The 13,950-nt window shown below is 49.7% G+C and overlaps 1 protein-coding gene across 1 annotated transcript in view; it reads left to right on the forward strand.

Moving 5' to 3' along the window:
• The first annotated feature begins 1,763 nt into the window (after positions 1-1,763).
• PLEKHD1 (pleckstrin homology and coiled-coil domain containing D1) overlaps positions 1,764-13,950 on the forward strand; it is a 28,663-nt gene continuing 16,476 nt past the window's right edge. The window contains exons 1-4 of the mRNA XM_009634194.2: positions 1,764-1,983; positions 10,759-10,852; positions 11,793-11,882; positions 12,408-12,484. Coding sequence (XP_009632489.2) covers positions 1,835-1,983; positions 10,759-10,852; positions 11,793-11,882; positions 12,408-12,484 — 410 coding nt within the window. The 5' untranslated portion in view covers positions 1,764-1,834. The remainder of the gene's footprint in view (positions 1,984-10,758; positions 10,853-11,792; positions 11,883-12,407; positions 12,485-13,950) is intronic.

Genomic DNA, 13,950 nt, shown 5'->3' on the forward strand with positions numbered 1-13,950 from the left:
GGGCACTGGATCGTCCTTCCATGGAGGCTCTGTGGCTCTTCACTGCGCGTTTATAAACTGAAGTGATGCTGTTAGGCCCAGAATCCTTTTTACCCTTTGTGCAACATAATTCCAAGGAAATTTTTCCTTCTCCTGAAACCCTGGATATGAGCAGTATTTTCTTTTCAGTGCGGTGTGTGGAACGGTGACCACAGCATTAATACTCTTCTGCTACGCAGGGTTGTATTCAAGAATTCGGGGCTCAGGTGAGATGAGGGCGTCTCTGCTGCTCCCCCTGTTGCCCACCCTCTCCCTTCATGTCACTCTGAGATGGGGTTTGCTGCCGCCTGGGACACGTCCCGTCTGGGACCAAAAGGCCAGTCAAAGCCAGGGTGAGAGGCAGTAACAAAGCACTGAGTTTGCTGACTCCCTCATTTAGCGATCAATAGTGACTTTTATCAGGGACCTGCATCTACAGTTTCCCTGGTACCAAATGCAGCCTGTGAGCTTGCGGCAGGCAGCCTGCCTTGGCTCTGTTTAAGATGCTTTGCAAGCGCCTGTGACCGTGTAAAGCGAAGTGGGCCTGTGTCCAATGCTGCAATCCAGCCTACGGCACGTCCCGGGTTTCTAATCTCCGGGCGTGAGACAGGACCCCGTGTCTGCAGTGTGTCACTTCTGAATAACTGCGGTTGGGAAGGGCTGATGTTTGGCAACCTAGCATCAACGTCAATACACGTGGGATGGCGTAGGTTAAAAACAGGAGCAGATGCCTCGCAGCATGTATGTGTCTGTATTGGTGATACCATACCCCGGAACTCCAGATGCTTTACCAGGTGCAATGCAGGCAGTTCTTCCCCAAATCCTGGAGGGAGGCAGGATGCAGGAAGGAACGTGCTTTCCTGTGGCTATGACAAAGGGCAGGGGTTCTTTTGGAGGACTGTTTGTATCTGTGCAGGGAGGGGAGGGTTTAAAGAGAGGAACAAGAATTTAGGGAATCAGAATAAAAAGCTCGTTGCAGGAGTACTAAAGGGGAGATGAATGGAGACTCACCTGAGCTGTGAGAGACATTCCCGTGTCTCTGTGCCGGGGCCAAGAAGGAGCTGGTAACTAAGAGGCAGGGCAGAGGCTGTGCTTGCCGCATCAAGATGTAGCAGGGCACGGAGGAGGGCAGAATTTTGATCCTCGAGCTTGGATCAGCAATGGCCCTTTAAGGCTGAGCAAGGCGTGCAGCATGGACACTGCCCAGTTCAAACCCAGCAGCCCTGGGCAGCGCCAGGCTGGCACGGCACAAGCCTCCCGACGGCAGAGGGAATCTGACTGAACTTGCTGGCTCCCCTTTTCCTCAGGACAGACGAGAAGAACCTGTCTCCAGGCACAAGATTTTGGGGGTATGTGGCAGAGTAAAAGATGCCTGACAGCAAAACATCCGTCTCACCCTGATTTCTGCCTGGGGTGCTGCAATGTCGAGTGAAATAACCTTCCAAGCTGGCTCTGGTGCAGAGGTATTTTGGCTTATGTTATCATTGGGAGCTTTCTCTCTGATGAGCTCTTTCTGCCTCTCTGTGTTCCTGATCTCTGGCTCTTTTTGCTCTTTTTTTTTCCCCTTGGGCTGGGATGCATGCTGCCTGTAATGCATCAGGAAGCAATACGCAATGAGGAAACTCTCATCATCCGTGCATCAGGGAGAGAGTTATTGACTGAGTGCTGAGCAGTCAAGTTATTGATTCGAACCATAGCCCAGTCTCTCCGTCTGCCGCTTGGAGTGGCTGGTTACGTCCGTCTGGTTCGTTGCACTTAATCGGATTCCCCGAGCTGCCGTGCGGAGGGGTGGGAGTTAGAACCAAGTCCATCTGTAATGTTCGCTTCAAAATCCAGTTCTGTATCCCCTTCTCCGTCCATGGAGCAGGCAGACTCAGATGCTCTGGACATCAGCACCAAAGTGCAGCTGTACGGCGTGCTCTGGAAGAGACCCTTCGGCAGGCAGTCGGCCAAATGGTCCAGGAGGTAAGGCGCAGTTGCTGGGGGATGCTCAGCTGAAATACAAAGGGTGCTGGGGTAAGTCAGAGCCAGAGTGCTTGGCTCTTCAAGCGCAGCTGGCCAGGCGGAGACTGGGGGTGAAACTTTGGGCATAGCTTCCCTGCTGTTCCGAGTCTGCTTTACACACCTGGCACCCCGTTGTGCTTTCTCCTTTATCCGCCCAGACCCTGTGCTACGTACGCTTCGGGGTGGGAACAGGGACTAGCTGCCTCCTCTAGATAATTACCCTATCACCATTTCACGAAAGAGTCAGATCATGTATTTTGTCCCCAAATGGCTTGACTTTGTTCATTAGCACTTGTTAAAGCTCTCTGAGCCCTTTGGGTGTGAGCTGGCTGGGCTGAACCAGCTGCGTGTGTGGGACTGCGTGTCTGTGCCTATGGTCTGCGGGGGTCTGCGGACCAGCGTCAGGGCCGCTGTGCTGCGTGACGGCGGTGGCATGCTCAGGACAGCCAACGCAGGCTCTGTTGAAGTTTGGAGCTGGAAAGCATTTGTTATAACCGTTTACCAAGGAGGGAAGTACGTTCTATGATACTGAAGTGATGGAGTCAGTCTGAGGTTTAAAGTTGGTGTGGTTTCTTTACGTGAACTGCTGAATCTCACAGGAGAGTTTTACGCTGGCTGTCAAATGATGAGAGACGGCTGTTTATGGGTGGGTACTCTCGCTGAAACATGGTGCAGCTCTTTCTCATTGCTCACTGGGGGTGCATGATCCAATGGATTAAGCCTTCCAGCATTCCTGGATGGCAGATTAATGTCACTGCTGACAGACGTCATTGGCAAATGATTCAGTTAGAAGGCTGGCAGCGGAGAAACTTGCATTTTCACCCTGCCGCCGCCAGAGATATGTTTTGTGACCCAGGATTTGTTGTTGTGGTCTGTTAAAGAAGGATAGTAGTACATACCTGCCTTTAGTAGTTTGGTATCTGCAGATGAAAAAGTCTGCCAGAAAAGCAAAGTAATGTTCTTTTCTTGCCCCCCACCCCTCACCTTTCCACTGGAGAAGGGCACAAATGAGTCACTAACAAAAGGCAGCGTGGAAGCCTGAGCTGCCTTTGTAGCATCATAGTGTGTCTCAAGGCTTTTCGGAAGGATAAATTAACCTGCACAGGAGCAATGTCTGTCAGCTACCTCTAGTACTTACCTTCTGTGCGTACCTTCTTGCTGCAGTCTGCGGTGTAGATGCAACACATCAAATCCACTTCTAAATGCAGCTTTCCCAGTCTTGCTCTGTGTAGTAACCACAGTGCTGTCCAGTCCAAACCTGTGAAGATGGCATGGCCTGAATGAAAAATAGTTCAGTGTTGCTTGGGAAGCAGTTTTGTGTTTGTAGCCATCTTCGACCTGCGTGCAGGTTTTATTCTGTACACACACACGGAAACCAATGGCCTTTTTTCACCCAGGAGAGAATTTGTGCGGATGCTCCCTGCTCAGCTCCCAAGCATTGCTATTTAAATGAATTATGTCTGGGAACAAATGTGACTGTGTTACAGAAAAGAAGTGGCCAGAATAATGGAGGGGAAGGTAATTTTCCATGGAGGAGACATTCTTAAAAGGCTTTCTTCTTCCCAATCACAATTTCATGCAGGCAAATGGCCCATCTCTACTCTCTCTGTCATTATTTATTTAGTGCACTTCTGTTCCTAGAAGTCACCCCCATCTTCTGCAAGTGGTAAATATTTTAGTGATAGCAGGTGGGAAGAGATGGGGAGGTGACCATGGGGCAGGGAGGATGTGGAAGGTTAGCTGCAAGCACGGCAGCTGAGGGTCCTGGGGGACCAGAGACAGGTCAGTGGGCAATGAACACTGGGAATCCATAGGGTTTGGAAGGAAGGGTTTTCCAGAGTAAAAAGACTGGAACAGGAGGAATTACAAGATATATTTTTATTATTATTACAGGAGAGACTTGATTTAAAGTAAAAATTCTTGCATGTTATTAAAAGTCAGTCATGGTGGGGGTATAAGGAACAATTCACCCATTCCCCCCACCCACCCCCCCATGCCCAGCAAGACACAGCTGGTCGAGTGCATTATTTTATGGAAAGGGGAAGAAATGTTTCCCACTCCAGTTAAACTAAGAGAAAAAAAATTGACTATAGCTAGGTACAGTTGAGGATCTGACCTCTGAGCAATGCAGATTTTGGCCTGAAATCTTGGATTGCTGCTTTTTATCTATTTGGTATTTACAGGTAGTACCTTGGCTGTGAAGTCATTTTGCACTGCACTGCGGTACTACTCCCCGTCCCGAGGAAAGTCTTTCCAAGCCACAGGAGATAAACCAGCACATAATGGGAGGACTGATCACATCGGGCCATCAGCCACGTGGCTGGGTCTGCCTGGCTGTGAAGAGATGGCTTGATCCCATTCATTTGGCTGCAGCAACAGTGCTGCTGGAGGTATGGAGAAGAAAAGCAAGTGTTTAAGGGAAGGATGGAGGCTGGCTTGGAAAATGGTTCAAGGAAAAAAGTCCAGGCGTGGCGTCCAGTGCCTTGGTGATTGAAATCCCAGGCTTGGGGATTTCACAGCGGTAGAGGTGATGCAGGGAGCAGGGCGGGATAGCAGAGCCTTGTTTTAGTCAGGGCTGGCATCTGATGGCACCTGTGAGGATGGCGAGGCTTGACATGAGGCAGTGGTCTGGAGCACTTTTGGTCCTTTCCCATGCCCACGCAATGGTCTGTCCTGCAGCCGAAGCGTTTGTGTGCTGCCGCAGGCGCCGGCCGGGGGTGGGGTGGGTGCTGCTGGCACTGGACCGACGTGGCTGCATTTATCTGCCAGGGCTGACATCTGAGCATGCTGCCTCTCAGAGCTTTATTCTGAAATGCCATTAGCAGCATGCTACCTCCTGTCTCTCCAAGAGAAGTTGTTCTGATCCTAACGTGGATTTTCTTCCCTTGTAAATTAATATCCTTCCAAGAGAGACGCAACCATCGTCTTAAGTTTACTGGTGCTTTTGACCAGTCTAAGCTTGGGTCACTGCTGGACCGGCTTTGGAAAGTCATGCTCTCAGCCCTTGACCTATGGTCCTCCTCTTCGCACCAAACTCTACCCCAATTCTTCCTTCCCAATAACAATGAGCAGTTTAGTCTCTTCCCTACTACAGAAGTTGTACTGGTAAGGGCATCAGCCTGGCACGGAGTCTGGAATGAAATGCACAAGGCACAAACCTGCCCTGGATGTGGCGTGAATGGTTTTGCAGGTAGGAACTGATGTCTGCCGCGAATAATTCCAGCCCCGTGTAGAAACGTCAGGCTCTAAGCTGTCACCATTTGGGTGTGAGACTTGGGGGCTAAGGGGGACAGCTCCAGGAGAGCATCTGCTCAGTGGCCAACCAGAGTCAGAAAAGCAAAGTGGAACATGAGGAATTGAAACCAGTAGAGAACAAACCACAAAATATGCTTATGCCTCTGAGTAAATCCGTCAGAGACGCCAGGTTGCTGCTGGGAGGAGAGAAACGTAGTGCAGGTAAGAGAAATTTTATCTTCTCTTGGACCAGACCTGGCTGTGGCACTGCAAAGCATGCACGTAACCTTGTTTTCCAGCAGAGTGGCTTCCAACAGCCACTGGGTATGGTCACAGGATAGACAGAAAGGGGTAACTGGTTAGGACTGGTTTCTGTTCTAAAAAAACCCAAACAAACTAGGAAGCATGCAGCTGCTCGCACAGGCAGCGCTCCGGCAGCGGGGGCTGCGGAGGCAGTGGGGCTGTGAGTCCAGCAGACCAAGTGCTTCCCTCTTGTCCTGGTAAAACTTCCCACTTGGCTGGTTGCTGCCAGGAAGCATCCCCCTCTTCCTGCGCCCTGGCCAGCTTGGTGCCAGGGCAGGGGGCAGGCGGGAGACCCTTGGAGCTGGCCGGAGAGGAAGAGTGAGGGGCAGGTACTGGGGTCTCTGAGCTGACATGCTGATGAAGATCGTTTGCCTATCATTTTCCTGAGCTGTCCCCAGGAAGAGAGAACTGGGCTGAGCTCGTAACTGGGATGCGCTGCCGGTGCTCCTGGACCGGTGCCCAGAAAACCACAATTGGAAGGAAGTCCCGGTGAGACTGCATTTATATTGTGAACACTGAACATGGGCCATTGTCACTTCAAAAACTTTTACAAAGATTAGTGAATTAATCTCGTTAGGCCTCTGTGACACAAAGAAAGCACTTTTATCCCCAGAGATCAGGTATCTCTGCTTGTCCAGCACAGAGCTGCTGTGTCTAATCCTGGCAGATCATGTCTCTGGCTTTACGTCCAAGTCACTCGGATGGTTACTGTTCCTCTGCTATTCCAGTTTAATTACACTGCAGTTTCAGTGGCTTCTTAGCGCAGGATCTAGCGACAGGGGACGGGCGACCCAAGGGAGTCAACCACGCGTGAATGGCTCTTGCATTACTTGTGCTGCATGTGGACCTGGTTGCACCAGGTCTTCTCGCCTCTCTCGCCTTCGCTGCTGTTCTCCAGGCTTTCTAACTGCTGCTGTTCTTAAATATCTTCTTTTTTTGGTTTCTGGTTTTTGGTATTCAGAATCTTCCCCTGTCTTTCCAGCACCCCCTTTTCTTCTGCTGGCCCATCTGTGCCTAGTTCAGGTATACATTCAGTGTCTCCAGCCCTCCGGTCCCAGTCCTAACTGGGTGTCTCTCCCCATTCTCCCTTGGCCATCTTTTCCCCTTCTGCTCTTACTCACCCTGCTGCTGCTTCAGTCTTCAACTTGCTCTTGAATCTTGTAATTCTTTCTCCTCTGCTCCTTCACTTCACCTCACTTTCTGTCGTGCTGCATCAGTTATCCTTGTGGTGTTGTATGGAGACTTTGTCCTGAAAGGCAAAGTGGTGATCTTGGTTGCTTAGGTGTTGCTTTCCAGGTAAGGACAGATGAGGGACTATGATCTGAGCATAAATACATGCTGTCCATCAGCTAACCAGATTTTCGGTGTTTTTTCCTTCATGGGGTTTTGGTCTTACTGTTTTTTTAAACTCTTATTTTGTACATCTTCTCTCCACAACTGTGAGGCCAGGGATCTAAAAGTTCATTAATCTGCCAGAGGCACATCAATTCTGAGATCTGTGCTATGCTCTGTTCTTGTTTTCGGCTTGGTTTGGTTTTCAGCTGGAGCACAATCTATAGTATGGGGATTATCAGAGGCAGTGAGCAGACAAAAAGTATCTAACAAATTAAAGCCTGGCTTTACCTGGGGGTTAACGTTTAGCTTAAAAAAAATCACACATATTTAAAGCTCAGTATCTTTGCCTGTCTTGCAAATGTTGCTCGAGGTTGTTCAGGCTGAAGACTGTTGAAAGAGAAGAATAGACTTTCCCCATTTCATCTGGTGTGGGGGTTTTTTTCTTTTATTCCTTAGTTTCGTATTTGTGCCCGCAGTATCGGGTTTACTCTGACCCACTGGACCCAGCACAGGCCACTGGCCAGGCAGGATTGTTCTTTAAAGATGTTATTTCTGTATTTATTGTGCAGGTGAGGTAACTTGTCCCTCTAAAAAAAAAATACAAGTCCTCGTTGAACTAAGCGTTAGAGGCATAAAGTGAAGATGCAGCTACTCATAAGAAAACTTTCTTATAGAGTTAATGGCAAGAGATAGGAGGAAAAATTAAACGGGAAGGCACTAGGCTGCTGCTTAGAGAGGCGATGTGGGTGGGAGGAACCAGAAACAAGCCCCGTCTGCTCTGCGGAGGTCTCTCCGATATCTGCCTTGGCCAGGGTCAGCTCCCAGCCTGCTGCAAGGGTCATGGCTGCCCTTGACATTAATGCAAATATATCTGAAAATACCAATCTTTGTTTCATGCAGAGGTGAGACCTTGATGAACCCACTCTGTCAGTAATGTGTCCCACAGAAACGTACCTAATGGATCTGCTAAATGGGCCGGTGTCTCAAAGTTCTGTGAGCAGTTCAGACCCCCCACCTTCTCTGGGATGCTCCTTCCCATCCCTGCCTACTGTCATGAGGAAATCATTCTAGTCCCAGATCTGTGACGCCAGGAAGAGATTGATGCTGGAGATTCCCTGTGATGGGAAAGCAAGTTGTGCCCCATGAACAGTCCATCTCCCTGGCCATCTTAGGCACCTCTGACAGTCATGCAGAGAGAGTATGGACAGCCACCACAGGTGGGGTCACACTTTGCTTTCCCGGCTGGGGGGATGTTGGATGCAGCTCCTCTGGGAGGTGCACTGAGATGCAAGCTGGGGCTGGAAGGGAGATGTGTCCCTGGGTGGAAGGTGAATAGTAATTGCTCCTACTCAGATAACTTGCTGGACAGGCTGCAATGGGAATTAGCACCTTTTTGGTTCCTTTTCCAACTAAATGAGCTCAGTGCAGAAGAGTGATTTTTACACTGAGTCGTGCTGTTCTGCTTAGAGAGATTTTGCCAGGCTGTGGTTGGGAGTAAGAGGTGGGGTTAGGCTGTCAACCATGATGTTCCTGGAGTATCCAACGAGAAGACAGCGTCCTGCTGAGGAAGAAAGCTGGCTGCTTCTCCCCACCTCCGATGTCAACGTGAACAGGTATAGAGGAGTGGGCAAGGAGAAGAAAAAATTTGGGGCACAGTAATTGCTGCTGGTGTTTGTATGTTCTGAAGATTTCTGGATGCAAATATGCGCATGTTCAATGACTGTCACTTTTAAACATTTTGGAGCAGGCACACAGTAGGTCCAGAGCTTGAGCTTGCTGCAGGCAGTTGGAAGTTTAGCTTTGTTCTGCGTTTTTTGGTCCCTTTGTGAGCCCTGGCTTGTGCTTCTGTGGCACGTGGCAATTTCATCTGTGTTGCCAGAGCCACGGCAGAACATCAAGAGATAGGAGCTGGTGGAAGTGCTGTAGGTTTCCCCCAAGTACAATAATGATCATTACTATTAATAATAGTATATTCTATTCTAATAATCTATTATAATGATAATTCTCTGCCAGCTTCAAGAAATCTCTTCCTGAGCCCCCTCAGTGGAGGCTTTCTGCCCAGAAGCAGGAGGCTTTCCTGGGCTTGGTCTCCTTATCCACCGAAATGCTTTATCCTTTCCAAATACCTCATGAGCTCTTGTCCTCAGGACCACGTGAAAGTGACTTACACAGCAGTGGTTTGTGGAGTGTAAAAAGGCATTCTTTATTAATTTTGAGCTTGTTGCCTTCCACTTTCTTTCCAAATTCCTCTCTTCTCCTATCAGAAAATACGTACAAAACAGTGCAACACATTTTCTTTGTCACTTTGAAACCTTCCTACTAAACGAGTCCCCATCTTTTCAGTTGCTCTTCAGCATTTTTGAGTGCTGCAGCAATTTAGACCAAATTTATGCTAAGTCAGATATCTCGCCCCTGTACCACTGCCTGCAGGGTAAACTCAACCTCAATTTTCAAAGAGGGACTCTCCCAGGGGCATTTTGAACATCCAAATAAGCTAAAAGTGGCACTCCTTTAATCACAATTTTGAGGACACGCTCTGGTAAATTAGACGTTTGGTTTACAGAAGCTGTGGTATTTTGTGACTACTACACGGTGTTCATCAGAGCATACCTAAGGCTAACTGAGCAGAATAAGGCACACTTTAATGTGACGCATGTGAGAAAAAAAAATTCAATTTCCTTTGCATTAACAGAGGTCAGTGACAGGAGACTTTGCCAGGAGCTCTGCTTAAAAACGTCTCTAAAATTTATTTCTGCTCCTGAGTGGTCTCATGGCCAATCTTTTGCCTTGAGAGTCGCATGGGAATGCTAGCCTGTGACTCCCTGCCATTGGGAACCCTTCCCTTCTGGCTTATGCCGAGATGGGAGGAAAAAGGGTGGTAGGGAGTAAATTGCAAAAATAATGTGCTCTTAGCCCATGTGAGAGAGACCCTTAAAAAAAGGAGCAGCTCTCTTCCAACACGTGGGCTAGACAGAACCCCCACGGGCCAAGATTGTGCCCCTATACTCTGCACTGATGAGGCCACACCTCGAATACTGGGTTCAGTTTTGGGCCCCTCACTAGAGGAAAGACGTTGCATTGCTGGAACGTGTCCAGAGGAGAGCAACAAAGCTGGCGAGGGGTCTGGAGCACAAGTCTTACGAGGAGTGGCTGAAGGAACTGGGTGTGTTCAGCCTAGAGAAGAGGAGGCTGAGGGGAGACCTGATCGCCCTCTACAACTGCCTGGAAGGAGGCTGTAGCGAGGTGGGGGTTGGTCTCTTCTCCCTGGTAATGGGCAGTAGGACAAGGGGAAATGGCCTCAAGTTGCGCCAGGGCAGGTTTAGGTTGGACATTAGGAAAATTTTTTCACTGAAAGGGTTGTTAAGCATTGGAACGGGCTGCCCAAGGAAGTGGTGGAGTTCCCATCCCTGGAGGTGTTTAAAAGCCAGGCAGAGGAGGTGCTTAGGGACATGGTTTAGTGGTGGGATGGCCTGGGTAGGTTAACGGTTGGACTTGATGATCTTAAAGGTCTTTCCAACCTAAACAGTTCTATGATTCTAAGATGCCAAAAGGCTTTGGCTGTGCTCCTGTCTTGGCTGCAGACTGCCGTCCCACTCCCCTGCAAGTGCATGATGTTATGGTTTGCCTTCAACACTGATGCGTACGTGCTGCGGTGAACTGCAGGCACAAAGCACTTGAACTCAGCGCTTGGAGTCAAGCACTAGCACTTGGCTATGAAGGGGAGTGAGGCACCTCACCTTAGGCTTGGATGGGGGCAGTAAGCTCTTTTGCTCACAAGGCAGCTTTAGTGAGGTGGAGATTTAATTGTGCTGTGAACCGCGACCTCTGTTCTAGCAAAATTTATTTCCTTTCCCTGCCTTAAAGGTTCTTCATCATTAAGGAAAGCTTCCTGCTCTACTATGCTGAGAGTGAGAAGAAGAGCTTTGAAAGCAATAAATACTTCAACATCCACCCCAAGGTGAGCAGTTCTTTGCATGGCAGAGGAGGTTATTCTGTTCCTAGCTTCCCCCCTGCCACAAGCCCAGCAAGTGAAGAAGAGGTAAGTCATAAACCTCTCATAGATCCGGGGAAGCTTCAAAAAAGGCGAGAATCATACCAGTACCTGTCCAGGCTCCATACTGATTCATCAGGTACGTGACTTTAGTGTTTGTTTACCTGATAGTAGATGTATCCCCTGGTTTTCACCATCTCCTAATCAACTAATCTTGTGGGTATGAGGATACTGTTGGCAAACCCAGTGACAGGGTAAACAGCTTTGGTTGCTGCTTGTTCCTGACCTGTACTCGCAGTCGTAAGTGGTTGCAGCCAGCCCCTGCTACTCCATGTGCTCTCAGCCCTGAGAAGCAGCCTCAGTAGCTCTGCTGCCTGGAGCTCTCACGGGGGGGACTCTGTGCTCTGAGTCTGCTTTTAGCCTCTGCAGAGGCTGGATGGAGCATGTGTGCTTCCAAAGGTGCTGATTTCACCCGGCCTGGTTAGGGGCAGCAGGCCACCCATCTGTCCCCACACAGACCTGTGGGGTGTTGACCTGCTGGTGGTGACTGTAACGGATGCTCAACCTCTCTCATGCTACAGCACTGTGACCCTGCAGCATCTGCCCCTGTTGGGAGATTGCCTCCTGCTTGATAAAAGGACTCCCACTTCCATGTTCCAGCTAGCAGCCTTCCTTCCAAGCTAAACGCAGGAGACCCATCTTTACCCCCTTTCAGATACCACTTGGAGGTCTCCTGGTGGTGGTGGGAGTCCCTCTGCTTTTCGGGAACTGTGTGTATTGCTCCTCCTGGGATAGCGAAGGCAGGGCAAGGGACCCCAAGTGACCAAGGGTGAAAGTTCAGCTCCTGGTTAGTTAATAGTTATACCTGATTTTGCTGACTGAATGGAGTGCTCTGGTTCATCCCTAGGGTGTCATACCCCTGGGAGGCTGCATCGTGGAGCCCAAAGAAGAGCCCAACATGCCTTTTGCCATAAAGATCTCTCATGAAGACTTCCATGTAAGTAGACTTCTTCTCTTCTCAAAAAACCACCGAACAATGCACAACATTTTATTGCTGATGAGCAGAGCTAGGTTGGCAGTCTTTCCCACCCCACCAATGTGTGCCTGCCATCTCTGGGCAGGCTATCCTGAGAAAGAGGGTGGATTAGCATCCCAAGTCCCCTCAAGGCTGTGCTGCTGCTCCTCCTGTTTTGACAACCAACAAGGAAACTCACTCTTTCTGACAGCAGGTCTTATGATACTGGCAGGCCAGCAGCCAGATATTCAGGAGCCCCAGAGCTCACGTCGCTCTGTCGTTGCATTCCATGACCGCCTGCTGTGTGCATCACTTTCCAAGCAAGAACGTGTGGCAGGCCTGGGTCGTAAGTGCTCCCGTGTGGTGTCTCCCACCGAGGTGGAAGCCTGCGGCCGGCTCTCCTCCTGCCACAGCTGTGCCAGTCGTGTCCAGTTCATGCACGGAGGTGCGTAAGGCACCGGCCTCTCTAATCCAGGTGTTTTTTCCCCCTCCCCTCCCCTCTTCTAGGGTAACATTGTTCTAGCAGCCGAATCAGAGTTTGAGCAGGCTCAGTGGCTGGAGATGCTACAGGAGTCTGGAAAAGTGTAAGCTTCTTTCTGTTCCTTATTCTCTTTGATCTGCTCTGTAAATGTGTAAAGGATAAAGAAGAAAAAAGCCTGACTAAGAAGGGCTATGGGCAGGCAGAGAAGCTCCCCAAGACCAGTGAGACCTTTGCTTGCCTGCTAGCGCAGGCTTTCTGAATCTCAGCAGATGCAGGAAGATGTAATGCTTAAAAAGGGATTTGACTTTCCTAAGCCAAGTAGAAACTTCCAGAGCTGTAGAGCAGAGCCTCCTATTCAGCTATGAGACTTAAAGCAACAAGCACTTTGCTCTGTCCTTCCTGGCTGCGTTACAGTGTGTGTATGTGATCTCTTGTGACTGCAGGGACAAAAGCTGCTCTTTTGGGTGAATGGAACTTGTAATACCAGTGTGTGCATACAGGTTTGCATGGTAAAGGAGGTATCTCAGTTAATTCCAACACTATGAGCCTGAAAATGTTATTTGTAATTAATGGGGAACATGGTGTTTACGGTGGATCAGCCCGAGCCGAGCTCTGCGCTCCGGCGGTGAGGCTGGTGTTGGTGCTGGAGCAAGCTCGGTTACCTCCGTAGCACTGTATGAATTGCAGCACAAAGCTGCCCGTGGAAGCTTCACGGGAGCGTGAGCCCCGTGGGATGTGAGACCCAAGGCAGAGGTCTGTTGCCTGCTCAGCACAAGCAGGCTCGGCGCTGCAGAGGAGGAGGGACCCAGATTCAGCCCTTGAGTAATGCGGTTTTCCTTCGACAGCACAAGTCAGCGCTTGCCTTCACCAATGTCAGATTTAACTATTGCCAAGGGCAATAATCTGGGGGCCAAATTAATCTTTCAAGTGTGCATGGGAGGGAAGGCGTGTGGCTGCACAGCTCAGGAGGGGTTCTCGCAAGCAAGCCCTGTGCGGCTGCTCATTTCACAGAGCCGGCCTTTCCTCTAGTCCTTGCTCCAATATTCCAGCGCCAGCGTTTAAAACAGGAGCTAGAGAGGTGGCTGCAATCATACAGCAGGCTACCTGCACCTAGCTAAAAATCTGCCTGTGACACCCCCTCCCCTCTCCTCCCCTCCCCTCTCCTCTCTGCCTCTGTTCTTGCATCAGAGGAGGAGAGCGGCTTAACCAGTGCTGCTGCTGATAGCCCCCATGTGAGGAAAAGCACAGCTTACGTGATTTATGTTAGCAAGGCCAGCCTGGGAGCCAAGTAGCAGCCAGAAAGGCACAGCATGGGCCAGCAAATTGATCTGCAATGAATGGGAAAGCTCAAAGGACACAGCTGAAATCTTCTAGGCAACCTGGTTTAGTGTCTGGTTGTTCCTAGGCGGAGACCATGCTGCCGATGGCACTGCAGCACTTACAGTTTATTGTGATCATCCTAGAGTCACCCTCATTATTTCGAACCAACCAAAGGAAAAAAAAACCAAACCAAACAATAAACCCAAAACAAAACAAAAAAACCCAACCCTCAATCCCCCCCGCCCCCCC

This window comes from Egretta garzetta, unplaced genomic scaffold (genome assembly GCF_000687185.1).
Source record: "Egretta garzetta isolate BGI_Z169 unplaced genomic scaffold, ASM68718v1 scaffold2, whole genome shotgun sequence".
NCBI lineage: Eukaryota > Metazoa > Chordata > Aves > Pelecaniformes > Ardeidae > Egretta > Egretta garzetta.